This window comes from Dendrobates tinctorius, unplaced genomic scaffold (assembly GCF_039654945.1).
Source record: "Dendrobates tinctorius isolate UK_male_01 unplaced genomic scaffold, ASM3965494v1 ptg000140l, whole genome shotgun sequence".
Lineage (NCBI taxonomy): Eukaryota > Metazoa > Chordata > Amphibia > Anura > Dendrobatidae > Dendrobates > Dendrobates tinctorius.
In genome coordinates this window covers 14,477,302-14,503,427 of record NW_027361808.1, presented here as the reverse complement: position 1 = coordinate 14,503,427, position 26,126 = coordinate 14,477,302, and the positions used below count along the sequence as shown (strand labels likewise).

Sequence of the window (26,126 nt, the reverse complement as noted above, 5' to 3'; positions counted from 1 at the left end):
TGCTCTACAGTGCACTGCTCACCAGTAGTGCTGGGCTTCTGACAAGTGTGCACACAGCGGTATACAGGCTCAATAGAAAGCCTATGGTTCTGTACACCGCTCTCCCAAAATGGTATCTGTACCTGCCCGACTCTCTATTAAAAGGGAACACTAAGGGTGTATTCATACGTTGCGTTGTTTTGTTTAATTTCTCTGATTTTCAAAAATTGCTGCAAATGGTTGAAAATAAAATCACGCTGAATAGTGCTTAGCGTAGTACAAACTCTAAATTTGGTCCTGCATGAAGCCTGTACGTACGCCTAAGAGTCTAGGTCAGTGGTTCCCAAACTCCAGTCCTCGCGGACCCCAACAGGTCATGTTTTCAGGATTTCCATAGTGTTACACATGTGAGAGAATTCCTGATGCCTTGATGATACTTCCATCACCTGTGAAATACTAAGGAAATCCTGAAAACATGACGTTGGGGTCCGCGAGGACAGGAGTTAGGGAACCACTGGTCTAGGTTTAACACCCCAGTACCCACAGAAGTGCAAAACACAGTTGACCATCCATTCACTTATCTAACATCCTTGAGGTGGGGTGAACACGCCAAGTATAAGGCTTCTATGGTGCTTATCCATTCCTGAATGGTAGATATGTGAGTAGTTGTCAATCAGTGGTTTGCACCTTTCTGACCTCATCCATTTAACCTGATAAGGTCTGACACCAAGGTCGTCTTCGACCCCTCTGTTTTTCAAGGTTATGCAGAGGGATAAGCAGTTTTAACATGGTACCGGTATCGCTCTACTTGATAGTTGGGTGAAGTTCAGAAGTAGGACCTGACCATGTTTTACAGGTAATATTCAGTTGGCAGCCTTGTGTAAATCTAAAGCCTTTGTTGCACAAGACAATGTAATGTGTCAGGATGGCTTCTCGGATACTGGAGCCCAGCAGTACAATAGGTTTATCCTGTGGGCAGGGTGCTGCTGTGGAAGGCAGCATTGTGGCAGCTCATCAATGTGACTTATCTAGTATCAACTGGGCACCTCCTATCTTATAGATGGAGATTCAGGCCTTGGTGATTACTGACCCAACACTCAGTAAGCAGGGTTTTATTCCTAGAATCTCATCTGCCACTAGAGAATTACCATCGAGGCCCAACAGCCATATAACTATGGTAAGTTGTATCCGTTACACTGCTGATGGCAAGCCCACTAATAGAAAGGTAATGTGCAGTATAGAATCACTAGCATGGCAGACGTATCTGTGCCTAGTGTAAGAAGGGTGACCTGGGAAGGCCTGACTTCTGTGGCCCAGCTTGCTAGTAGCTGCTTTTAATAGCAAGAATATTGTTGTCCTTACTTACTGCTGGTATTTAGATTTCCTCTCTTTTTGCTGGACTCTTCTAAAGGCCCCACACACCTTAAATGGAATCTCAGTAGGAACCATCATTTTATTCAACTTTCTATGACCTGTCTTCCCATATAGATGGCTTTGGAGGGTTGATCCTCCTGACAGACCCCCCTTTAAGGCTGTGTGCACACGATGCGGATATATAGCGGATCCGCAGCGGATTTTTCCACGCAGAAACGCTGCATATGCATTGTGATGTACAGTAGCCTTAAAATCAATGGAAAAAAAAAACGCTTTGCAGACGCTGCAGATTTTTCCACGTGTTTTTCCTGCGGTACAAAATCCGCAGCATGTTACTACTTTTGTGCGGTTTTTCCACCTCCCCTGTTTCCAAATCCGCAGGGGGGAATCTGCAGTGGAAAACCGCACGAAAAATGCAGGTCATTTGACCTGCGGATTTCTTCCATTCTGCGCGGAAAAACCCGCAGGGCTAAAAAGTCCGTCTGCACTCAGCCTAAATGTGGCGGAAGCTGATGATTTTTACGGGACTGGCTAACGATCTGATGTGTATAAAGATCTCCCACCTTGCTATGATGTAGGATCGGCCACCTTTAAACAACCCATCCTTTTTATTCTTAAACCTTTTAATCCTTTTCCAAAGCCCACTGTACATTGCTGCAGCTGGCAAGGAGTTCCAGGAAAGTGCTGAACATGTATGGTGTGGTGAAGGAGCCAGCTGAGAAGCAGAGCAGACACCATCAACAGCAAGTGTCGGCTGTATATTATTGCTGCCATCACTGTTGGCACCAATCACATGCCACAGTCAATGGCAACCACAGCATCATGTCATCAGGGCAGCACGGTGGCTCAGTTGTTAGCTCTGCAGCCTTGCAGCGCTGGAGTCCCTGGATTCAAATCCCACCAAGGACAATATTTGCAAGGAGTTTGTATCTTCTGCCCATGTTTGCATAGGTTTCCTCCTACACTCCATGATGGGGAATTCAGACTGTGAGCCCCATTGGGGACTGTGCCAATGTATGTAAAGTCCTGTGGAATTATTAGCGCTATATAAATGAGTAAAATAAATGAGTAATTAAGTGGTTGAGTGGGATGTGGCTCTCGCTACAGCGATCTGATCATGAGGTGTTAGATGCTGTGGCAATCCAAGGCCCTGCCAGCTAGGGTGGTCTGTTAGCTTGGTCTAACTAGCCTCACTTTCAGTGTAAATCATACAGGCCTAAAATACAAAAATACATAAGTATTGCATTATAATAGACCCGTGAAAATTCAGGTCCCATAGTGGAATGAAATTTAGAAGGAAAAAAAACCACCCGTGCTATAAGGGTATGTGCATGCGGTCAGTAATTGGCAGCACTTTGGACTCTGCACATGCTCTCTGCATCCAAAGTGCTGCCAGCTTTTGAACGCAGGTGATTCCGCGTCCTATACATTGTATGGGAGACATCTTGCGGAGACTGAGTGTTAAGATGGATTGACGTGCTGCAGTCTGAAGAGACGCGCCTCATGTCCATCTCCACGGGTGAGCCGCAGGTGTCGGTGAACACATAGTGGACATGGGATTTCTTATCCCGTTTTCCATATGGGGAATGGCGTAATATACAAGACGTTAATTCTCATCTGAATTGAAGAGCCAAAAATCTATTGAAGTGAATGCCGTGTGGTACTCTGCACCAAGCTGCTGGGTTCTGCCATAGACCACTTAGTTCTGGCTGCTGACCACAGTTTTCAGCTGATCCGTAGGGATATTGGACCGCCAATCTTATTGAGAGGCGTTATCAACTAAGTCCTGGGCAAACACGATTAGCAATTTGTGACACTTGTCTCCAAAAGCACAAGTTGGGTACTAAAATGGCAAATTTGCAATTTTGACTCTATATTTACCTCACACTAGTTTATGGAAACACCGGTGAGGTCAATAATAGTCACTACATGCATAGGCGAGTTCCCAGCAAAATGGGGTCACTGTCGTGTGCCCAAACAGTAGGTTCTGACCACATAAGGGGTATTGTTGTGTTGCTACAAGTTGCATAGCAAATTATAGTGTCTATTTTCTCCTGTTATACCTTATGAAAATTAAAAATTTTGGAATAAATCAATGTTTTAGTGGGAAAGATATATTTTATTTTTACAGCCTGCGGTTATTAAATAGCACTTGTGGGTTCAAAATGATTACTGCACTTATAGATGGTCCATTTTAAAAACTAGACTCCAAGGAATTGTGGTGGCAGGGTAAGGGGGTTTCTCTTTTGTTTTGGCTTTTCAGCAACATTACTCAACAAAATATGACCTGCCATTTGCAATCTCTTCCAGCCAAACTTTCTCTCCAAAAATCAAATAATGCTCCTTACTTTCCAAGTTTTGCCTTGCGCCCAAACAGAAGTTTCTGACCACGTATGATGAGATGTAGGTTCCATTTTCTCTTATTAACGCTTTTGAGAAATTAAATGAAAAATGTTAACATTTTATTGGGGGGTTAAAAATGTAGTTTTTGCAGTTTTTCATTGCAGTTGTCATTAACCATACATGGTTAACAGGAATTGACAGCATTCCTGAATGCTTCGGAGTACGGAGGGGTTATGTTTTTAAAATAGGGTCTTGTTTGTGGAGCTTATAGATCAGAAATGCCCCCAAAGTCTATTCAAAAGTGAAGCTGCCTAGGTATGCTTAAAAGAGAACAGGATTCTTAGACTCTTTCTTAGACTCCAGAAAACAACGCCTTGGGGCTTTTATTAAATATCTTTAATGTAATGGGAAGATTATGGTTGTACTATGGCAGTTACATCAATGAGTATGTATATATGTGTAATAAAATATTCTATATATATATATATATATATATATATATATATAATATTTATTTGCCTTAAATTGTCCGTAATCCACTTCCGTCTGGATGTCCCCGAATCCCACAATCTACTGCATCAGAAGTACGACGACCGCCATTTTGGAACACCCAAGTGATGCTGCTCGGATCCCGGCCGCCGCTGCGATCACGAGGGTGTGAGAGGGTTATAATGAGAGAGAGTAATGAGGGATGCCGCCGCCAGGACCCACCGCCTGACTACACGCGCCGGATCCTGCCGCTGCCTTCCCACCCACAGCCGGCAGGAAAGACTGCGGCTTGAGGCCTATGCTGGAGATTGGGTGCGGCCACCCTCTGGTGGCGCCGCACACCATCTCCAGCACAGGCCGCAAAACAGTCTTTCCTGCCAGTTGTGACTGCACGGAAGTGGGTGGGCCACCACCCCCAGTGCCACAAAGCTACCCCCATCGTGATGTTACTGCCCTCCCGATGCGATAGCATCGGGCACACATTTAGTTACGGTATATTTTTCATGCTCACATAAAATAAAAAATCTACTCTTGAGTAAACTCATTTCAAGTAATAACAAATTCTTGACTTTTCTTATTTTTGTCTTGTGGTTCTGTCACTTAGAAACTCCTGTATCTGTTTCTTTTAGTATTGGATCAATGAGTACACATCATCCCTGGGAATTGGTGTCTTCCACTCTGGTATTCAGGTGTATGGTAGAGGTAGGTCGCTTTACAAGACCTTATTCTAAAATTGCAATGATTAGGAGTGATATTAAGGTGTCCTCCCCATGCATTCATGTCAGCCCCTTTTTCTGTCTCTGCAGTAGCTGTTACAGAGAAGGAGGCTGCCTATACATCGATGTGACCACTGCAGCCAATCATTCTTAGATACTTGCAGCTAGCATGTATATTGCAATAATACTGAGCTCAGTGCTTGGCTGCAGTGGCAACCCATTGGCATGCTGTGATTGTGTTGTATGGATGTTAAAGGCTTGATGACTGTTGCAACAAGATGTCCTCTGTATGCAAAATATTGCAATTATTGCTGAAGACATGAGATCAGGAGCATGGACCATGCTTGCCTCAAATACCATCCGTGTACTGTGGCCAGGAAGGCATTGAAAGTGTGAAAATACGCCTCCTTTCAGTTCAGAAACTTTACAAAGTCATGTCACTCTGCATGAAAAGCACCTCTGTCCCATTGACAACACTATATCTATGATGGCAATGAACTGCAGAAAGCAGGAGGAAGCAAGCACAGGAGGAATTATCAGCGTTCTTAAAGGGAACCTGTCACACCCCTCACCCCCCCAAGCGCCTATTAAAGTAGAAGCTTCACCTTCAGCAGCACTAAGACTGCACTTTGGGAAGGTGGCTCTTATGTTTATTATCCCTAGGAATGCTGAAATAGACTTTTATAAATTGCCTGCCATACCTCTATTGTGTTATGGAGGTATGTTTTCTCCCCCGTCTCAGCCGCCTCAGAGCTGTCCATCTACCTCTTGCCTCCGTGCGTCACCTCCTCTGTTCCCCGTTACGTGACCGACGCCTGCGCTCTGCAAACATTTCTCGGGCATGCGCCGTGCGCGCTGTCCGGGGCTTACATCAGGTGATGTAAGGATCTCGCACCTGCATGTAGCGGAGGCCCCAGATCTCGCCCCGCAGTGTGTTATGATGTATTCACACTGCGGGGCTGGGAATCTGGCGCCTGCACAGTGAGGATCTCTCTCTGCGCCTGTCCCCCCATCTCCCTCAGTCTCTTTCCTCCACCGTAGTATGTCAAAAAGAGGCGGAGGGAGATGGGGACAGGAGCAAGATCCTTACATAACCTGATGTAAGTTCCCGGACAGCGCGCACGGCGCATGCCCGAGAAATGTTAGCAGAGCGCAGGTGCCGTTCATGTAACGAGGAACAGAGGAGGCGGCGCACGGAGGCAAGAGGGGGATGATGGACAGCTGTGAGGCGGTTGAGATGGGGGAGAAAACATACCTCCAACATATAAATCCAGCTAAAAAAAAAAAAAAATCAGATGTAACGAAATTCTGTAGTAACATCCTGAATGGCTGTAGTTCTTTGATTGCTGCACTTTCATTATATCCTCTAAATTAACTTTTTTCTTCTTTGTTCGATGCAAATTTCTGTGTATAATGATTGAAGCATTTGGTCTTTCCCCAGAGAAATAGCTTTACGCAATGAACAATAACGAAAAATAAGAATCAAGAAATATAAAGAAAATAAGATTAAAACGATACCATCGTAATTTTAAATATCTTTAATTACATCAAATGACTTAATTGCACATCTTGTCATATGTAATTGTGATATTCTGTAAAGAAAATCTTTTATTCTGTTTGTTTTATATGTTTTTTTTCTTTTATGTGTCAAACCAATTATTTTACCGGTGTGTAGACCGGATAGAGTATATAAGATCTACTTACAACAAAGCTGCGTATCATGATTAAAAGTGCCTAGTCACTTGAAACGCGTAGAACGCTAGCCTTCTAACCTCATGCTGGCTTTTAACCTCACGTGTATGGATTAAGTGAATAAAGAATTGCATTTTCACTATATCGTGGAGCTGGACATTTCTCTTTATTACTTTAGAAAACATACCTCCATGATGCAATAGAGGTATGGCAGGCAATTTTATAAAATTAAATTCTTGTTCAAAGGGTGTAGACTTCCTAAGCATATAAAAAGATAAGTGATAAACAGACAGACGTCCCACAGATCCTGGTCTGATCCTTCCCTGGCCCTTGGTCCTTTTCGCAACATGCAAGGCGGGTGAGTGTTTTTGTTCATTCTGAACCCTTGGAATAATTTTATTTCATAGAAAATTACTTGGAATAGTTTGTATGCTTCTCTCAGCATGGATATGTAGTATCATTTCTCTCAATATGCTTGCATTTACAACGACACTTTTCCATCCCTGTCCTTGCAGAATTTGCTTATGGTGGTCACCCATATCCATTTTCTGGTGTGTTCGAAATCTCACCTGGAGATTCTTCAGAACTTGGAGACACATTTAAGTTTAAGTGAGTAGATTACTTGTGTTTTTTCTTATTTTTCTTTATAGAAGTGATTATAGCACAAATTTACACTACAGCAATGCCAATGAAAGTGAAGGATGAGGCGACAAAAATCTCCCAAATACAGCTTTTGATTGTGTATTGCAGTAGTTAAAGATAGTTAGATGTTTCTGGGGCAGAATAAGGCTGTCCACACACATTCGATGGTGGTCCTTCAGCTTTGCCCCATTTCCCCCCTGCCATACACTTGCACATTGCTCTCATTAGGGAGAGGAAAGTAGGCTGCTGCAGAACCTCAAATAGGTCTTTTCATGAGCAAAAGGAGAACTGCCAGATCCCACTGACATCTGAGGGCTCAGACAAGACACATCTAATGGAGCAGCTCTTTAACGCTTGGTGAGAAGATTTGTTTGGATTTCGTTTTGCACATGACAAGGTAAAGCTGGTAAGTACATGTACTAGGAGCAAACGACTTTGAACGGCCCAACAACCGTCTGGCATACAAGCCTTTATTATAGGTGACTGTGTTCCTTCGATAATTTTTGTGGAAATAAATTTACTATTTTTGTAGAAAAATCAGTTATAATTCATGTTAAATGCAATCTAATCATGCACTGCATTGATTACTGAAAATGTAGCACGAGCTGTGTTGCACGTTAACGCTTTCATTGCTACATGATGCCGGCAGGAATGTAATTATGTGCTCGCCACATGGTGGGAAGACTTTTGTGTGGCTGCTGAGCAAAGCATGGGAAAAAGCCAAGTATGAAGCCTGACAGTCCGAGCATGTATGTGGGAGGAGAGCTGCTACACGCCTAATTCCATCTTTTACAGATCACCAGGCTTCTAATGTTTTTGAAGAAAAGATCCAGATTCGGTCAGACTGCCGAGCTGTCTTATTCCCTAAACCCCTTAAGCACCAAGCCATTTTGGAGATTAATGACCAGGCCTTAATTTTGAAATCGGACCACTGTCAATTTATGTGCTTATAACTGGAACGCTTCAACGGATCCCTCTGATTCTGAGATTTTTTTCATGACATATTGTACTTCATGTTAGTGGTAAAAAATTTTTGCTATGACTTGAGTTTATTTATGAAAAATGCAGAAATATTTTCAAACTTTTAAGGCTATGTGCACACGGTGCGGATTCTGCTGCGGATCCGCAGCGTTTCTGCAGCTGCAGATCCGCAGCAGATTTAGGTGCGTTGTACAGTACCATTGTTTTCAATTGTAAACTGGAAAACGCAGTGCACATGCTGAGTATTTTTCCGCGGTTTACAATCCGCAGCATGTCAATTCTTTAGTGCAGAAACTCTGCAGTTTCACACCTCATCCATTATGAGGTGTAAAACCGCAGGACTTTAGTCCTGCGGATTTATCTGCGTTTTTTCCTACAGAATCCGCAGAGCCAAAAAACTACGTGTGCACTTAGCCTAATTTTTATGCCCTTAAATCAGAGAGAGATGTCACAAAATAGTTAATAAATAACATTTCCCACATGTCTACTTTACATCAGCACAATTTTGGAACCGAAATTTTTTTTTTTTTTTTGTTAGAAAGTTATAAGGGTTAAAAGTTGACCAGCAATTTCTCATTTTTCCAACAAAATTTACAAAACCATTAATTTTTTTTTTTTCTTGTGACCACCTCACATTTGAAGTGAGTTTGGGGCGTCAGTATAACAGAAAATACCGAAGTGACACCATTCTAAAAACTTCACCCCTCAAGGTGTTCAAAACCACATTCAAGAAGTTTATTAACCCTTTAGCTACTTCACAAGAATTGATGCAATGTGGAAGGAAAAAATGAATATCTAACTTTATTCCCCCAAAACTTTTCTTTGGACACCATTTTTTTTTTTTTTTATTTTGTCAAGGGTATCAGGAGAAAATGAACCAAAACATTTGTTGTGCAATTTCTCCTGAGTACACCGATACCCCATGTGTGGAGGAAGACCAATGTTTAGGCGCACGGCAGTGCTCAGAAGGGAAGGAGCATCATTTGAGATTTTGAAAGTCAAATTGGCTGGAATTGAGAGCCGACGCCATGTCGCGTTTGGAGAGCCCCTGATGTGGAAACCCCCCCCATAAGTGACCCCATTTTGGAATCTAGACCCCCCCCCCCCCCCCCCCCAAGGAACTTGTCTAAATGTGTGGTGAGCACTTTGAACCCCCAAGGGCTTCACAGACGGTTATAATGTAGAGCCGTGAAAATAAAAAAAATCATATATTTTTTTTTTTTTTTCCCTCAAAATTTTTATTTTCACAAGGGTAACAGGCAGAAATTGGACCCCAAGAGCTATTGTGCAATTTGTCTTGAGTGGGCTGATACCCCATATGTGGGGGTAAAGCACTGTGATCACCTTACTGTGATCCTTGGGAGACAGAATGAACAAATCCACCAAAGGTGAAGAATTGGTTTTATTTTTTACGCCGTTCCTCATGTGGTATTAGTGATATGGTGACTTTGTTCCTCAGGTCGGTACAATTGCAGCGATATCAGATTTATATTCTTTTTTTTTTTTTTTTTTTTTGGAAGAATTTTTTCGTAAGAAACTTTTGCATCCCCATATTTTGAGAGCTATAATTTTTCTATTTCAGCCAACAGTCACGTGCAGGCTAGTTTTTTGCTGGACGAGTTTACGTTTTTGTTGGTACCATTTTCGGGCACGTGACTTTTTTTTTTTTTTTTTTTTATTTTTGTGGAGGCAAAAACCAGCAATTCAGTAACTTTTTTTTTTTTTCTTCATTCCGTGTGTGGTAAAATTGGTAAGGCAGTTTTTTTTCTTTGGGTAACTACGATTACAGCGATACCTCATTTATCGTTTTTTGTTTTTTTTTTTTTTAATGTTTTGGTGTTTTTTCCACAAACTTTTATAGAAAAAATAATTATTTTTGCATCACTTTATTCTGACAGCTATAACTTTTTTATTTCTTCGTTGATGGAGCTGAAAGGGTCCCCGCACCTCATCCCGTTCCTGTCAGCCGTCATAGACGGCTGTCTGAACTGTCACTGCGTGTTTATACGCAGTGACAGTTCAAACGAATGACGTGCGCAGTGTGTCCTGGTGCGGGAAGTTGCACCCGGCCATGACTAACTGTGCACGTCAATGGACGTTAAGGAATTAAAGAGAACGTTTGAGCAGATTCTGCGAAGTACAAACATGGCGCTATTAACGTTGAAATACTAATTAAAATAATGCCTGTCGAGAAGAAATCAGTTTTGTGATTTTAGTGTAATCAGTGTTTAGAAGTTTTCGTGTAATCATATTTCTGATAATCGGGACAGGACTTTGGGCAGGGCCTTATCTTGGTGCTCTCACCCCTCCATCATCCTGTTGTGTTTGAATAACTGGGCACTGATCCATTCGTGACCTGCCTCCTACTTTATTATCCCTCTGGCTGAGTGATTTCTGTGGTCTATAAAAAAAACATTAGATCTTCAAATAAATGGCACCATCAGCGGCACATGCGCGGTTGCATCTGTTCCAATGTTGCTTTCACTGGTAGAATCAGCGCTGCTCAGGATATCCTGAGTGACTGTTAACTAGAAAGCCGGTCTCCTCAAGCTTGGGGGGTTTTTTTTTTGGTTTTTTTTATGTATCTGTTTTTCTCTCAAGACTGCGGGATTACCCTCTTTTGTTTCGCGGGGGTATTAAATGAAACCACTTTTGACTAATATATAATAGCTGAAGAGCCCGGCGCTGCCCGGGCATAGTAACTAACTGTGGTTAGCTATAGCAAATTATAATTATCCTCCATCCCATAGTCCCGTGCCCATATACCCATCACACATCCTCCATCCCATAGGCCCGTGCCCATATACCCATCATACATATCCTCCATCCCATAGTCCCGTGCCCATATACCCATCATACATATCCTCCATCCCATAGTCCAGTGCCCATATACCCATCACACATCCTCCATCCCATAGTCCCGTGCCCATATACCCATCACACATCCCATAGTCCAGTGCCCATATACCCATCACACATCCTCCATCCCATAGTCCCGTGCCCATATACCCATCATACATATTCTCCATCCCATAGGCCCGTGCCCATATACCCATCATACATATTCTCCATCCCATAGGCCCGTGCCCATATACCCATCATACATATTCTCCATCCCATAGTCGAGTGCCCATATACCCATCACATATTCTCCATCCCATAGGCCCGTGCCCATATACCCATCATACATATTCTCCATCCCATAGTCGAGTGCCCATATACCCATCACATATTCTCCATCCCATAGTCCCATGCCCAAATACCCATCATACATATTCTCCATCCCATAGTCCCATGTCCATATACCCATCATACATATTCTCCATCCCATAGTCCTATGCCCATATACCCATCATACATATTCTCCATCCCATAGTCGAGTACCCATATACCCATCACACATCCTCCATCCCATAGTCCCATGCCCATATACCCATCATACATATTCTCCATCCCATAGTCCCATGCCCATATACCCATCATACATATTCGCCATCCCATAGTCGAGTGCCCATATACCCATCACACATCCTTCAGCTCATAGTCCCATGCCCATATACCCATCATACATATTCTCCATCCCATAGTCCCGTGCCCATATATCCATCACACATCCGCCATCCCATGGTCCCGTGCCCATATACATATCCGCCATCCCATGGTCCCGTGCCCATATACCCGTCATACATATCCTCCATCCCATAGTCCAGTGCCCATATACCCATCACACATCCTCCATCCCATAGTTAACCATTATGACATCATAATGAGCGGCGGGGTTTGCAACTTTTGATGACATCAGCGTCACAATGGCAACCATTGTGACATGAGGGCGGGGCTTGATACGCACACACTGCTTCCCCAGTAAGCAAATAGGGGCATTGTGACATCACAATGAGGGGCGGGGCTTGACGCGCACACACTTTTCCCCCCAGTATGTAGATAGGGGCAAAATTGTTTGATGAATTGGAACGCGCAGGGTTAAAATTTCGCCTCACAACATAGCTTAGGATGCTCTCGTTGTCCAGACGTGTGACTGTGCCAAATTTTGTGGCTGTAGCTGCGACAGTGCGGATGCCTATCCCGGACACACACACACACACACACACACACACACTTTGAGCTTTATATATTAGATTAACATTTTTTGTGGCACATTGTACTTATGCTACAACCAGGGCATCTTTTCTGTGAGCTGGGACCCAAAACTGAACTTTATACTGATGAAATCTCATTAACTCTTTGTAAAGTGGTGGTGTCTTGTCCTTGGAGTCCATGTCTCTTCATACATAATATTCTGCTGGCCTTATTATACTCGGATACTTATTTTCTAGTGATTCTCCTAGTTTTACTACCCTTAAAACATGATGCCCTCATATTATTAGTGGACAGATGGATAACTTTACATTTCTCCACAGTTTCAACTCATCGCCATGTGGATTCCTGAACAGTCACTCTGTCCAGGTCCAGGTCAGCTGGTAACTTGTGAACTTCTTCCGCAGACTGCACCACATTGCATAGCTTGGTGTCAGATATAAATACCGTTCACACTCAACTATATTCCGACCTGTATATAAGCCAAGGCACCTAATTTTACCACAAAAAATGGAACGTTTTGACTCTAGTATAAGGCTGGTCAGCATGGCCCCCTCATCTCCGTGCTGGTCGGCATTATCCCCCCTCCCCCCCCCTCCAATCGGAAAACCAAAAAAAAACATAAACCATCTTACTTGCCTTCCCTGCGCTCCCTTGTAGCGTCCTGTTCTGATGCCAGTAGCTGATTTATGCTTGTAAGCAGTGCATGGCAGTGATGTCATGCGCTGCTTTCTAGCGGAGGACAGCTGTCGGAATACTCACTACTCCCCATGCCGGGACTACGGGTGTGAATATTCATTGATCTTTAATAGTGGGCACAGTAACCGCAGCTGCCGGCTTCCTGCAGCGGCCGGGCGATCACGTGTGCCCGCTAATAAAGAAGATGAACATTCACTGCTCTCCACACCCATGGGAGTGAAGATCAGTAAATATTCACTTCCTTATGTAGCAGGCACATTTCAGTGCCCAGCAGCTCCAGGAAGCCGGCTGCTGCAGCTAACAGCGTGTTTGCTGTTAAAGAGAAATGAATATTCACGGTTCTCCACTCTCATGGGCGTGAAGAGCAGTGAATTTTCACTACTCTTTAGCAGCGGGCACAGGGCGTAGCCGCAGCAGCCGGCTCCTGCCTCCTGTTACTTGCTGCTCCGCTGCTGACGCTCCCCCTTTCTTAGTCAGAAAAATACAGTAAGCGGGACCCTCACTAGAGTATAAGCCGAGGGGGGGGGGGGGGGGGGGGGGGGGGGCGACTTTTTCAGCTTAAAAAATGTACTGAAAAATTCTGCTTGTACACAAGTATATTTAGTAAGTTAAATAATGACAGCCAAGTGTGAAATTTGTGGTAATAGTCTGCAGAATACATTGATGGCTATATAGATGTCAAGTGAAACATTCCCAGATCCTTTAACTGTTCCTCAGAGGACATACTTTACAGTCCACTCACCATTCTGGTCGCTCTTCTCTGAACTTGCTCCAGTTTTTCAGTGTATTTTTTTTATAATGTGGCGCTCAAAACTGGACTCAGTATTGTTTGCCCTATTTGTTCATATGAAAGTCATTGGGACTCCCCAACTTTGAATTCAGGCCATCATGGTGCCAAAGTGGAGAGCTGTTATTTTGAACCCAGCACATGCACTCATTACATTAATGCATTGTGCAATGATACTTTCCTTTTCCTTGACCAGATATGGTTTCCATAAAAGTAACAGCTGGTCGCTCGAGGTTATGATCTAGAGCAGCATTTGACTTCTCTATTTCACCCCTTAACGACAGCAGATGCTCATTAAAACGGCAGCCGCCAAGGACCCTTATTCCCTCATTGCTGTTTTAAAATGGCAATCGGGAATAAGGGTATAGTTCCCTCCACTGCTGGAAAATCTCCTGAGTTTCAGCTACCGGCGATGGCGGAGACACTGAAGAACACGCTATCGCCATTATTCAATGAATAACTGTTATCACCTAAGAAAAAATGTGCCACATTTAAAAAAAAAAAAAAAAAAAAAAAAACTTTTTCTCCTGATATGATATACATACTGTACCAGAGTATTCTGGCAGCTGTGATCTGCTTGTCAGCAGCGCATGATGTCCCTGCCATGGGCTGCTTACAAGCATTAATCGGCTCCTGGCAACAGAGCAGGACACTGCGAGGGAGTGGAGATAGGCAAGTGTAACTTTTTTTTTTAATTTAATTTTTTTTTTTTAATCTTTTCTTATCAGAATTCTTGCATACAAGGAAAGGTATGGGGACAGTCATACCAAAATAAGGATGGGACAAATCGTACCAGGAACGGGATGGGCCAATCATACCAGGGTGCCAAAAAAAAATGAATATTCTTTGCCCTCCCCACCCATGGGCGTGGAATGCAGTGAAATATCCATTTTACTCTTCGCCACGACAGCACCCACTGGAGGTATCGGATCCGCCCATTTGGAACAGGAAACCCTACAGGAAAGATAAAAGGGGCGGTCCGAAAAAGAGGAGATCATTTCCGGTGATACCGGCAATTAAGGACCTCATCAAAAGAGAGTGGGAGAAACACGACCAGAGGGGTTTTCTCCCATCAGCTTCAAAACGGAAATACCCGTTCACTGATGAAGATCTATTAAAATGGACTAAAGTACCAAAGGTGGATGCCGTCATATCCTCCACTTCCAAACAGACCTCGATCCCGGTCGAGGACGCAGGATTGTTAGCAGACCCATTAGACCGAAAGGCTGAATCTTCGCTCAAAAGGTCCTGGGAATCCACCACCGGGGTATTCAAACCCGCAATAGCCAGCACATGTACTGCTAGATCAATGCTGGTATGGCTAGATCAATTAGACCAGCAGATTGAGCAAAGAGTGTCAAGGGAGAAACTGCGTGCAGCCATCCCGTTGATAAGAGGTGCAGCTGCCTTTATGGCAGACGCTTCAGCGGACACCCTAAGACTGGCAGCGAGGTCGGCAGCCCTGGTGAATAACGCCAGACGCGCGCTGTGGATAAAGAGCTGGAAAGGGGATGCACAATCAAAATCCAAAATTAGTGCAACCCCATGCGAGGGTGAGTTCCTCTTTGGAAAAGCCTTAGACGAAATTCTCGCCAAGGCAAAAGAAAGGAAAAAGGCCTTCAGTGATTCTCCCATTCCGTTTTATAGGAAAACCTTTAAAAGACGGCCATTCGGGAGAAGAAGGCAATCGGACAGAATGAACAGATGGGCCACGAAAGACGAAAAGCAGAAGGGTACCATCTTCAGAGGGCCAACATATAGGAGAGATAAAAATTAAGAGTTTAGACCCACCAGTTGGGGGTAGATTAAAAAAATTTTTTACCAAGTGGGAACAAATTACGTTAAACCCATGGATTTTGAACATAATCAAGGAAGGAATAAAGATTGAATTCCTTCGGATCCCCTATGAGTTCTTTGTTATAACTCGCCTTAATTCCTCACTTCAGCAAAAGGCTCTCGAAGACGAGATTCGAGTCCTACTAGCTAAAAAAGTTTTAGTTGACGTCCCTGAGGAACAACAGGGTAGAGGCTTTTACTCTCCCCTGTTTTTGGTGCCTAAACCAGACGGTACGTTTAGAACCATTATTAATTTAAAGAAGCTAAATTCATTTATAAAAAATTATAATTTCAAAATGAAATCAATTAGATCCACTATAAAGCTTATTTTCCCAAATTGCGTAATGGCAGGGATTGATTTAAAAGATGCTTATTATCATCTCCCTATACACAACAGATTCCAGAAATACCTAAGAGTCGCAGTGGAAGTCGAGGGAAGGATTCGTCATTTCCAATACGCGGCAATGCCCTTCGGGCTTTCCACGGCACCAAGAATATTTACCAAGGTGATGGCTGAAGTGATGGCCTACCTTCGCCAAAAAGACACACTAATTGTGCCATATCTAGACGACTTCCTAATAATTGGGAATTCAGTCAAACAATGTACTGAACGCGTAACTGACGCAATCTCCTCTTTTCAGAGCCTTGGCTGGATCATCAATATCCAAAAGTCCAGACTCGATCCGCAATCTCTCCAGACATTTCTAGGATTTCAACTAGATTCCTTGACCCAGAGATGTCTACTACCTCAGGTAAAAATCACCCTCACAAAACAAAAAATACAAGCAGCTATAGATAAACCACGTGTATCCTTGAGAGAAGCAATGTCACTATTAGGATCACTAAATTCTTGCACCCCGGCAGTCCGGTGGGCCCAGTACCATGTCCGTACGCTACAACACCAGATCCTCCAAGAGGATAAGCGACATAGTGGTCATTTGCAGAGCAAAATAACCCTGTCACAAGAAGTCTTGACTTCCCTAGAGTGGTGGTTAGACGATAACCATTTATGTTCAGGAGTTCCATGGGTTATAGTTCCATCCTGTATCGTAACCACCGATGCCAGTCCCCAGGGCTGGGGAGCCCACATGGAGAATGGGTTTCGTCAGGGAAGGTGGAGTAAAGAGGAATGCGATTACTCATCTAATTTAAAAGAACTGACTGCAGTGTTCTATGCTCTATACAACTTCCTTCCGCAGCTCCAACAGAAGCATGTAAGGATCCTGTCGGACAACACCACCACAGTGGCATATATAAACAGACAAGGAGGAACTCGATCAGAGACTCTGATGTCTTCAGCGGCAAGAATTTTAAACTTAGCAGAAAACTATTTTTTGTCCCTCTCGGCCCTTCATGTCAGAGGCGAGAGCAATCAAAAGGCAGACTTCCTAAGCCGACACACTCTACGACAAGGAGAGTGGTGCCTCAATCGGAAGGTCTTCAGGGACATAGTAGCCTCATGGGGACAACCCGAGGTGGACCTTTTCGCCACAAAGGAGAACAGGCAGATAAAAACCTTTGCCTCCCTATCTCCGTCAGATCACCCAGACATACTGGACGCCTTTCTAGCTCCATGGAATTTCAACCTGGCGTATGCGTTCCCTCCATTGATCCTCCTACCTCAAGTAATTCGGAAGATCAGAGACGACAAAGCAAGAATAATCTTAATAGCACCGTTCTGGCCAAAAAGACCGTGGTTTTCGTGGCTGCAGATTATGTCAATAACAGATCCTTGGATCCTTCCGACTGCCAATCTACTCTCCCAAGGCCCCTTTTTCCACCCTCAAGTGCTCAGCTTGCACTTGACGGCGTGGAATTTGAGAGGCAGTTATTGAGGACAAGAGGATTCTCGGAGTCCTTAATTACTACACTACTACAAAGTAGAAAACAGTCCACAACCCAAATTTACACTAGAATATGGAAAAAATTTCTTCAATTCCATACAGTACCTCATACAGCAGAAGTTCCGATAATCCCAATCTTGGAATTTCTGCAGAAGGGGAAAGACTTAGGCTTAGCAGTAAATACACTGAGAGTACAAATATCGGCATTAGGAGCACTATATGGCCATAATATAGCAGGCAACATGTGGATAACTCGTTTCATTACAGCATGTGAACGAATAGCTCCAATCCACATACCCTCCGCCCCTACATGGGATCTAAATCTGGTCTTAGACGCCCTAACGGTAGACCCCTTTGAGCCGATCGACACAATACCCTTCAAATACTTAGCACTTAAAATGCCCTCTTAGTATCAATGACCTCAGCTAGAAGAGTGGGTGATATCCAGGCCTTGTCAATAGATCCACCTTTTTTCCAAGAATACCAAGACAGATTGGTATTAAAACCAGACCCTGCCTACCTGCCAAAAGTGGCAACAAAATACCATAGATCTCAGGAGATACTCCTCCCAACCTTCTATAAAAATCCCTCTACTCCGGAAGAGCAGAAGTTCCATACTCTGGACGTCAAAAGAACTGTCCTAAAATGTATTGAGAGGTCCAACAGTTGGAGGCAGAGTAGGGCCCTATTTGTTTCATTTCAGGGCTGTAAGAAGGGGTATGGAGTCACGAAGAGCACCATTTCCCGGTGGATCAGAGAGGCCATTTGTTTAGCCTACTCCGCAAAAAACGAAGATCCTCCAGGGAACATCAGGGCGCATTCCACCAGGGCAATGGCAACCTCTTGGGCGGAAAAGGGAGATGTTCCGATTGAAACTATATGTAAGGCGGCAGTTTGGTCATCCCCTTCTACCTTCTATAACCACTACAGACTTGATCTTTCATCAACCTCTGACTTAAGCTTTGGCAGGACTATCCTTGGCACGGTGGTCCCACCCAGGTGATGGTCTCTGGAATCTCTCCAGTGGGTGCTGTCGTGGCGAAGAGTAAAAAGCCGGATTACTTACCGGTAATGCTCTTTTAATGAGTCCACGACAGCACCCGTTCACTTCCCCCCCCTAAGGATATCAATAGTTAAAGTATATTAACCAAATAATGGATAAGAAAGATGTTAAAATAAGAGAACATTGCCTAATCCTTGGCGGTCCTTCTGGTACTCTGAAACGAAAAACTGAGGAGGAAAGGCGGACCGCCCCTTTTATCTTTCCTGTAGGGTTTCCTGTTCCAAATGGGCGGATCCGATACCTCCAGTGGGTGCTGTCGTGGACTCATTAAAAGAGCATTACCGGTAAGTAATCCGGCTTTTCTCTTTAGCAGCAGGCACAGGACTTAGCCGGAGCTCCTGCCTCTCCGAACCGCTGAAACCGCTCCCGCCACCTCCCCACCACAGCCAGAGCTGGTACATCTGGACTATAAGACGCACCCGCATTTTCCTCCACATTTTGGGAGGAAAAAAGTGTCTTATAGTCTGAAAAATACAGTAATTGAGAAATTGCTGATCACGTTTCAACCCTTCTAACTTCCTAACAAAAATCTTTCTTTTTTTTTGCTAATGTAAAGTACACATGTGAGAAATGTTATTAACTATTTTCGTGGTATAACCTAATTTAAGGACATAAATTTTCAAACTTTAAATTTTTTCGATATTTTCTTAAATCTACGTAAATCATATTGACCAAAATTCACCACTAACATGAAGTACAATATGTCACAACAAAAGCAGTCTCAGAATCAGTGGGATCTATTGAAGTGTTCTAGAGTTATAACCACATAAAGTGACAGTGGTCAGATTTAAAAAACCTTGTCCTGGTCATGAAGGTGAAAATTGGCTCCGTCAGTAAGGGGTTACAAACGTATAATGTAAATGTGCAGCCCATTTTTTTTTTGTTGTTGTTGTTACCAAACACACCTCCTTTTGTTTGCCTAATTGTAGCAACAGTCAGTGGTGGTCACAAATGGAGCCGATTATAGCTTACCCTGTGGATGGTTGATAAAGCGACGTTCCAGTTGTAGCATCTAATTATCATGTTAAGGCCCCGTTACACATAACGATGTCTCAGCGATCCCGCCAATGATCCGACATGGATGGGATCGCTGGGACATAGTTAGCTGATCGCTGGTGAGCTGTCGCATAGACAGACAGCCCCTCCAGGGATCAGGACCAGCGAGCAAGTTGGTTTGCAATGTAAACAGCGGGTATCCAAGAGCTGCGCGGCTCTTAGTTACCTGCTGTTTACGTTGGAAAACAGCGTCGCTGATCGCTGGTCTCTCGCTGCCACAGGCAGCGATGCGTGCTGGCCAGCGGGAGACCAACGATCAAAAAATGTCCCAGGACGAACCTGCATGATCAGCGATACCCGGCAGGGGGGCTGGTCGCTGATCCCTGTCACACACAGCGATATCGCTGGATAGATCACGGATGCGTCACAAAATCAGCAATCTCGCTAGCAATCTCGTTATGTGTGACGGGGCCCTTAGGCACATTTCCCCCCAGGTTTGTGCAGCAGTCTGTTTAAATGTGTTTCCCAAATCTGATAAGATTCTTAGTGGGAGAATTTAAGTGTCTGATTTGTTTCTTTTAGGGAAGCTATAGCTTTGGGAAGCACAGATTTCACCGAGAATGACATAGAAAAAATTGTTGAAGAACTTGGAAAGGAATTCAAAGGGAATGCCTATCATCTCATGCACAAAAACTGCAACCATTTTTCATCAGCTTTATCTGAGGTAAATTAGTATTTACTACTTGTACATGCATTGCAATAAAAAAAGTAAAGCATTATTCCAATCTAAGATCTACAGTGACTTGGAAAAAGTCCTCATGATCTCTTCCACATGTTATCACATTACTCCCACATACTTAAATTAACTTAATTGGGATTTTGTGTCATACCAACACAAAGCAGCAAATATTTGTGAGATGTAAAGGAAATGGTGTATGGCTTTCTAAATGGTTTAAAAATATAAATTTGAAAACTAATGTGCATTTGTATTCAGCCAATACTTTGTAGGCCATCTTTTGTTGCAATTACTGCTGCAAGTATTTGGGGATATTTCTCTACCAGCTTTACACATCTAGAGGCTGAAATTTTTGCCCGTTCTTTTTTACAAACTAGCGCTAGCTCGGTGAGAGTGGACGGGAGTGTTTTTCACACACAATGTTCAAGTCTTGTCACAGATTCTCAATGGGATTTAGGTCTGGACTGTGACTGGGCCAATCACACACGAATATGATTTGATCTAAACCATCCATTGTAGATTTGGCAGTAGGTTTAGGTTGGTTGCTTTGCTTGAAAGGTGAACTTACTCCCCAGTCTCCAGTCTTTGGCAGCCTCCAGCAGGTTTCCCTCTAGGATTGCCTTGTATTTAGCTCCATCCATCTTCCCAACATATCTGACTAGTTTCCCTGTCTGTGCTGAAGAAAAGCATACCCTCAGCTTGCTGGTGCTGCCTCCACCATGTTTGACTATAGGGATGATGTTTTCAGGATGCTATGCAGTGTTAGTTTTTCGCGACACATGGCTTTTTACATTTAGCCCAAAAATGTCTACCTTGGTCTTATTTACTCCCAGCACTTTCTTCCATATGCTAGCTGTTTGCATGTTGCAGTTTGCATGGCTTTTTGCAAACTGCAAATTGAACTTCTTATGGCTTGTTTTCAAAAATGGCTTTCTTATTGCTACTCTTCAGTAAAGGTCAGATTTGTGGAATATATGACGAATAGGTGTCCTGTGGACAGATTCTTCCATCTGAGCTATGGATCTCTACAGCCTCTCCAGAGTGACCATGGGCTCCTTGGCTGCTTCTATAATAATGCCTGAGATGTCAGTTCAGGTGGTCGGACATGTCTTTATAGTTTGCAGTTGCACCACACTCCTTAAAGGGAAGGTGCCGCAATTTGTCTTTTGTATTAAAAATGATTAAAATTAATCATATAATACAAAATAATTTTTTTTTTTTTAACTTTAAAATTTTTCTTAGTAATAATTTTTACAGCCACTGGGCGCTGCCATTTTGCTTTGCAGGTGTGTAAGACACCTACTCTGCAAATATGGCTGCTGACTCAACTTGTGTTGAGCAGTTCCCTGCTGTGACCTGGGCACGCCCCCCTGGGCTGTCCACATCACAGCAGAGGGAGGAGATCAGCTCCATCTTAATGGAGCCCACAGTGTATACTGTGAGCTCCACTTTCTCCCTATAACTTCTGGGCTCAATGTGAGCCGTGCTGTTATAGGAGACTTAAGAGACCAGGACTGGCGGTGGTAGTGGGGGTAGCAGCAGTGTGCCGACAGAGTAGCGAGGCACGTCGTTGTGTTACAATGTATCAGCAGCTCTCTGCACAGCCGGGGTCTCACAGTATAGGTAGTGAGATCCTCTGCTCTGACAGCTACACAGACTGCCTGCTGAGTTGTGTAGCTAATCCTTTCCTGTGATACTACTGAGCCGTATATCTAATCCTATACTGTGTGCTGAGCCGTGTATCTAATCCTCTCCTGTGTGATACTGACTGCTTAGCCATGTGCACATACCCTAATGGTGCTGATCGCCGAGAACCCAGCGAGGAAAGGGGTGGATAGCAGAGTGTAATAACATATTTACTCCACAAGTAGTAATGTCGCTGCCATCTCCCTGTGCCTGGTCTCTCTCCCCATGTGTGCTCTCCATCCCCCTGTGCCTGATCTCCATCCCCCTGTGCCTGGTTTCTCTCCCCATGTGTGCTCTCCATCCCCCTGTGCCTGGTCTCTCTCATGTGTGCTCTCTATCCCTCTGTGCCAGTTCTCTGTTCCCATGTGTGCTCAGCTCCCCCCCATTTGTGCTCTCCATCCCCCTGTGCCTGGTCTTTCCCCATGTGTGCTCTCCATCCCCCTGTGCCTTGTCTCTCTCCCCATGTGTGCTCTCTATCCCTCTGTGCCAGTTCTCTGTTCCCATGTGTGCTCCGCCCCCCCGTGCCTGGTCTCTCCCCCCATTTGTGCTCCATCCCCCTGTGCCTGGTCTCTCCCCCCATTTGAGCTCCATCCCCCTGTGCCTGGTCTCTCTCCCCATTTGTGCTCTCCATCCCCCTTTGCCTGGTCTGTCCCAATGTATGCTCTCCATCCCCCTGTGCCTGGTCTCTCCCCATGTGTGTTCTTCATCCCCCTGTGCCTGTTCTCTCCCCATGTGTGTTCTTCATCCCCCTGGCCTCTCTCCCCATGTCTCTATCCCCCTGTGCCTGGTCTCCCATTTGTGTTCTTCATCCCTCTGTGCCTGTTCTCTCCCCATGTGTTCTCTCCATTCCCCCTGTGCCTGGTCTCTCTCCCCATTTGTGCTCGCCATCCCCCCGTGCCTGGTCTGTCCCCATTTGTGTTCTTCATCCCCCCCCCTGTGCCTGTTCTCTCTCCCCATGTGTGGTGTTCATCTCCCTGGCCTCTCTCCCCATTTAACTTTTTTTTGCAAAAAATTTACTTCAGAACCAATTTTTTTTTATTTTCACAAGGGTTAAAAGAGAAAATGAACCACAAAATTTGCTGTGCAATTTCTCCTGAATACGCAGATACCCCACATGTGGTGGTAAACCACCTTATGGGCACACGGCAGCGCTCGCAAGGGAAGGAGCTCCGTTTGATTTTTTTCAACGCTGAATTGGCTGGAATTGAGATTGGATGCCATGTCGCATTTGGAGAGCCCCTGATGTGCCTAAACAGTGAAACCCCCCCCCCCCCCCCACAAGTGACACCATTTTGGAAACTAGACCCCCCCCCAGGAGCTTAGCTAGATGTGTGGTGAGCACACAGAAGTTTATAACGCAGAGCCGTGAAAATAAAAATCTTTTTTTTTTTTTTTTTTTTTTTGCCCCCAATTTTTTTACTTCCCAAGGGTAACAGGAGAAACTAGACCCCCAAAGTTGGTAAATAGTGGAAACCCCTTAATTCTTGCTCTAACCCGAATTCCAACCCTAATGGAAAATTGCAAATGTATTTTCTGTATTTTATTATATGTACCTAACTTGGGGTACCGTCACACTTGGCGACGCACCAGCGGTCCCGACAACGATATGACCTAGTAGGGATCGCTGGTGCGTCGCTACGTGGTCGCTGGTGAGATGTCAAACAGTCAGATCTCACCAGCGGCGCAGCAACGATAAGGAACGATACGACGGTCGTTGGGACCCTGTCTCTCGGACCTTGTAGTATTGAGGTCGTTGTCCCTGTCAAACACAGCGATGCATGCTGGCCAGCGGGACACCAGCGATCAAAAAATGGCCCAGGACATTCGAGCACGATCAGCGACATCGTAGCAGGGGCCCGATCGCCACTATGTGTCACACGTAGCGAGATCGCTGTTGCGTCACAAAGTTGGTGACGCAACAGCAATCTCGCTATGTGAGACGGGGGCTTAAGGTGGTGATAAATGGGGGGGGGGGTGGATTACTATTTTTTTTAATTTTGATCACTGTGATAGTTTATCACAGTGATGAAAATGAATGGAATCTGCTAGCCGGCAGATTCGCGACATGCACCCGCCACTTTCCTCTGGGACCAAGATGGCGGCGCCCACTGGAGGAGGCAAGAAGGACCCAGGACCACTGGGAGGTATTTGGGGGGGGGGGGGATTGGGGACCCTATTTTCTCTCCTGATGTGCGATTTTTTTTTTTCAATTGCCGGGAAAAAAAATAAAAAAATTGACACCTTCCCTTTAAGTTTTTTGAATGATGGATTGAACGGCGCTCTGAGATGTTCAGAATTTCAAAATATGGGCTTTTTTTTTTTTTTAACCTTTGCCTACCAAGATATTGGTATGGTGTGGGTCCTACTGGCCAGACTAGTATCGGTACTATATTGGAATCAGTACCAACCAGTATGTAGTTTGCAATACTTCTTATTGACATGTCATGAAACTTCTTGTGGGCTAAGTTGGCCTACAGGTAAATATTGCTTTAAAATGATAAACTAGGCATTACTTACCTGTGGAGGTTCCTGCAACTGCTATGCCTCCTCTAAGCTGCACATGCAGTTTTTGTCGATTACGCTTCAGTGATGACATCTTGTTTACGATAAATTACCACTGCAGCCAATCTCCATAACCAGAGGTCTTGTGCTGCCAATCTGGCCATCTCCGCTGAGCGCAGTAATTGGCTGCATTGGTCACCAGTTGTAAATGCTAGTTATCTGGTGGAACTGTGTGAACCTGTGTCTCAAACTGTATGTATAATAAATATTAATGCGTTTCCCATTGCCTCTTATAGACACGAGTTTCAGCAATTAATATTTGTTCAAAATTACTCTTGTTAACTAAGACTTCTGCAATTTTTTTTTTCTTTGCAGATCCTATGTGGTAAGGAGATTCCCCGTTGGGTAAACCGGTTGGCATACTTTAGTTCTTGTGTACCTTTTCTACAAAGCTGTCTACCTAAGGAATGGTTGACGCCTGCTGCCCTCCAATCCAGTGTCAGCCAGGAGCTGCAGGAAGAACTGGAAGAAGCAGAAGATGCCTCTGCCACAGCCTCCACCTCCTCATCCCTAATGCCCAGGCCTGGACGACACACCAAGCTATAGACGAATATTTATAGAGAACTTCTAAGACAACTGACAATTTGTTTTTGTTTTGTTTTTTTAAATAAGTGTTTCAATTGATCTCCAGCAACTGACACTGCTGTTCTTCAGTAATTCTTCCACATCACGATATAAGAGGCACATGCTTTTGACACATTTCTGCTCAGGCTCATGTTTGTATTCAGACAAATTCATATACAAGGACATATGACCAGTTACAATGTTCCTAAATATCTGCCCAACATTACAGTTTGGCTTAGATTTTTATTTTTTCATTTTTTTTCTTATTTTCAGTAGTTTATTGTAAATTTTCTTTCCACCAACTTTATAATATTTTAGCTTGTAACTGACAAAGAAGAACTCTTATGTGATGTATGTGACAGGATGGAGAAGGTGCTTTCCCTCAGCAGTCCAGTAGCACCTATATGCAGCATCTACTTCTCAGAAGTGTCCACAAGCTTCTCATAGAAGTATATAACTGATTTATACCTGAATATTTGTGGGTAATGTGAAATCTAGTCATTGATCATGTATGTATAGTAACACAAGCCACTGATAGAGAGGGGGCTGTGGATTGATTTAGGATCCATCAGCTTTGTGACTTGTAGCATAGCTCTGTATGGCCGTTAGGTTATGAATGGAGCTGCCGTAGTATTGATTAGCTTGAGGTGTTATCCTAATTTTGGCTTATCAATTGGCTTCTTTTTGTTAGCTGCTGGGGTTCTAAAGGGTTAAACCAGATCTACAGTTTAAGATGCATTATAGAGACATCAAAATTCGTCTTCTGTGGGTACTCCTAGTCTGAGCATTGGACCCATCAGATATCTCAGCTTGAAGTGTTGAAGATGGCAAGTGGACTTTAATGAGTCTGTGTCTTCAGCTGAGTCCCATAATTGAATCTGTAAAATATCAGGTTTCTGTAACTAGAAGACCATTTTTGTTACTAGCAAATGTTTAAGGGTTTTGTTCTTTTACTTAAAATGAACCCCCTCATAATCCTCTACTTCGAGTAGAAAGAACACAGTACTTTTTAGTTTCACTCAATCGGAATTTTCCTGACATT

The 26,126-nt window shown here is 44.0% G+C and overlaps 1 protein-coding gene across 1 annotated transcript in view; it reads left to right on the top strand.

Annotated features, from left to right (window-relative positions):
• Window positions 1-25,158, top strand: part of DESI2 (desumoylating isopeptidase 2) — a 58,523-nt gene extending 33,365 nt beyond the window's left edge. Inside the window, exons 2-5 of the mRNA XM_073545153.1 lie at window positions 4,815-4,887; window positions 7,109-7,202; window positions 20,119-20,260; window positions 24,836-25,158. Of these exons, the coding sequence (XP_073401254.1) occupies window positions 4,815-4,887; window positions 7,109-7,202; window positions 20,119-20,260; window positions 24,836-25,066 (540 nt within the window). The 3' untranslated portion in view covers window positions 25,067-25,158. The remainder of the gene's footprint in view (window positions 1-4,814; window positions 4,888-7,108; window positions 7,203-20,118; window positions 20,261-24,835) is intronic.
• Window positions 25,159-26,126: the final 968 nt, after the last annotated feature.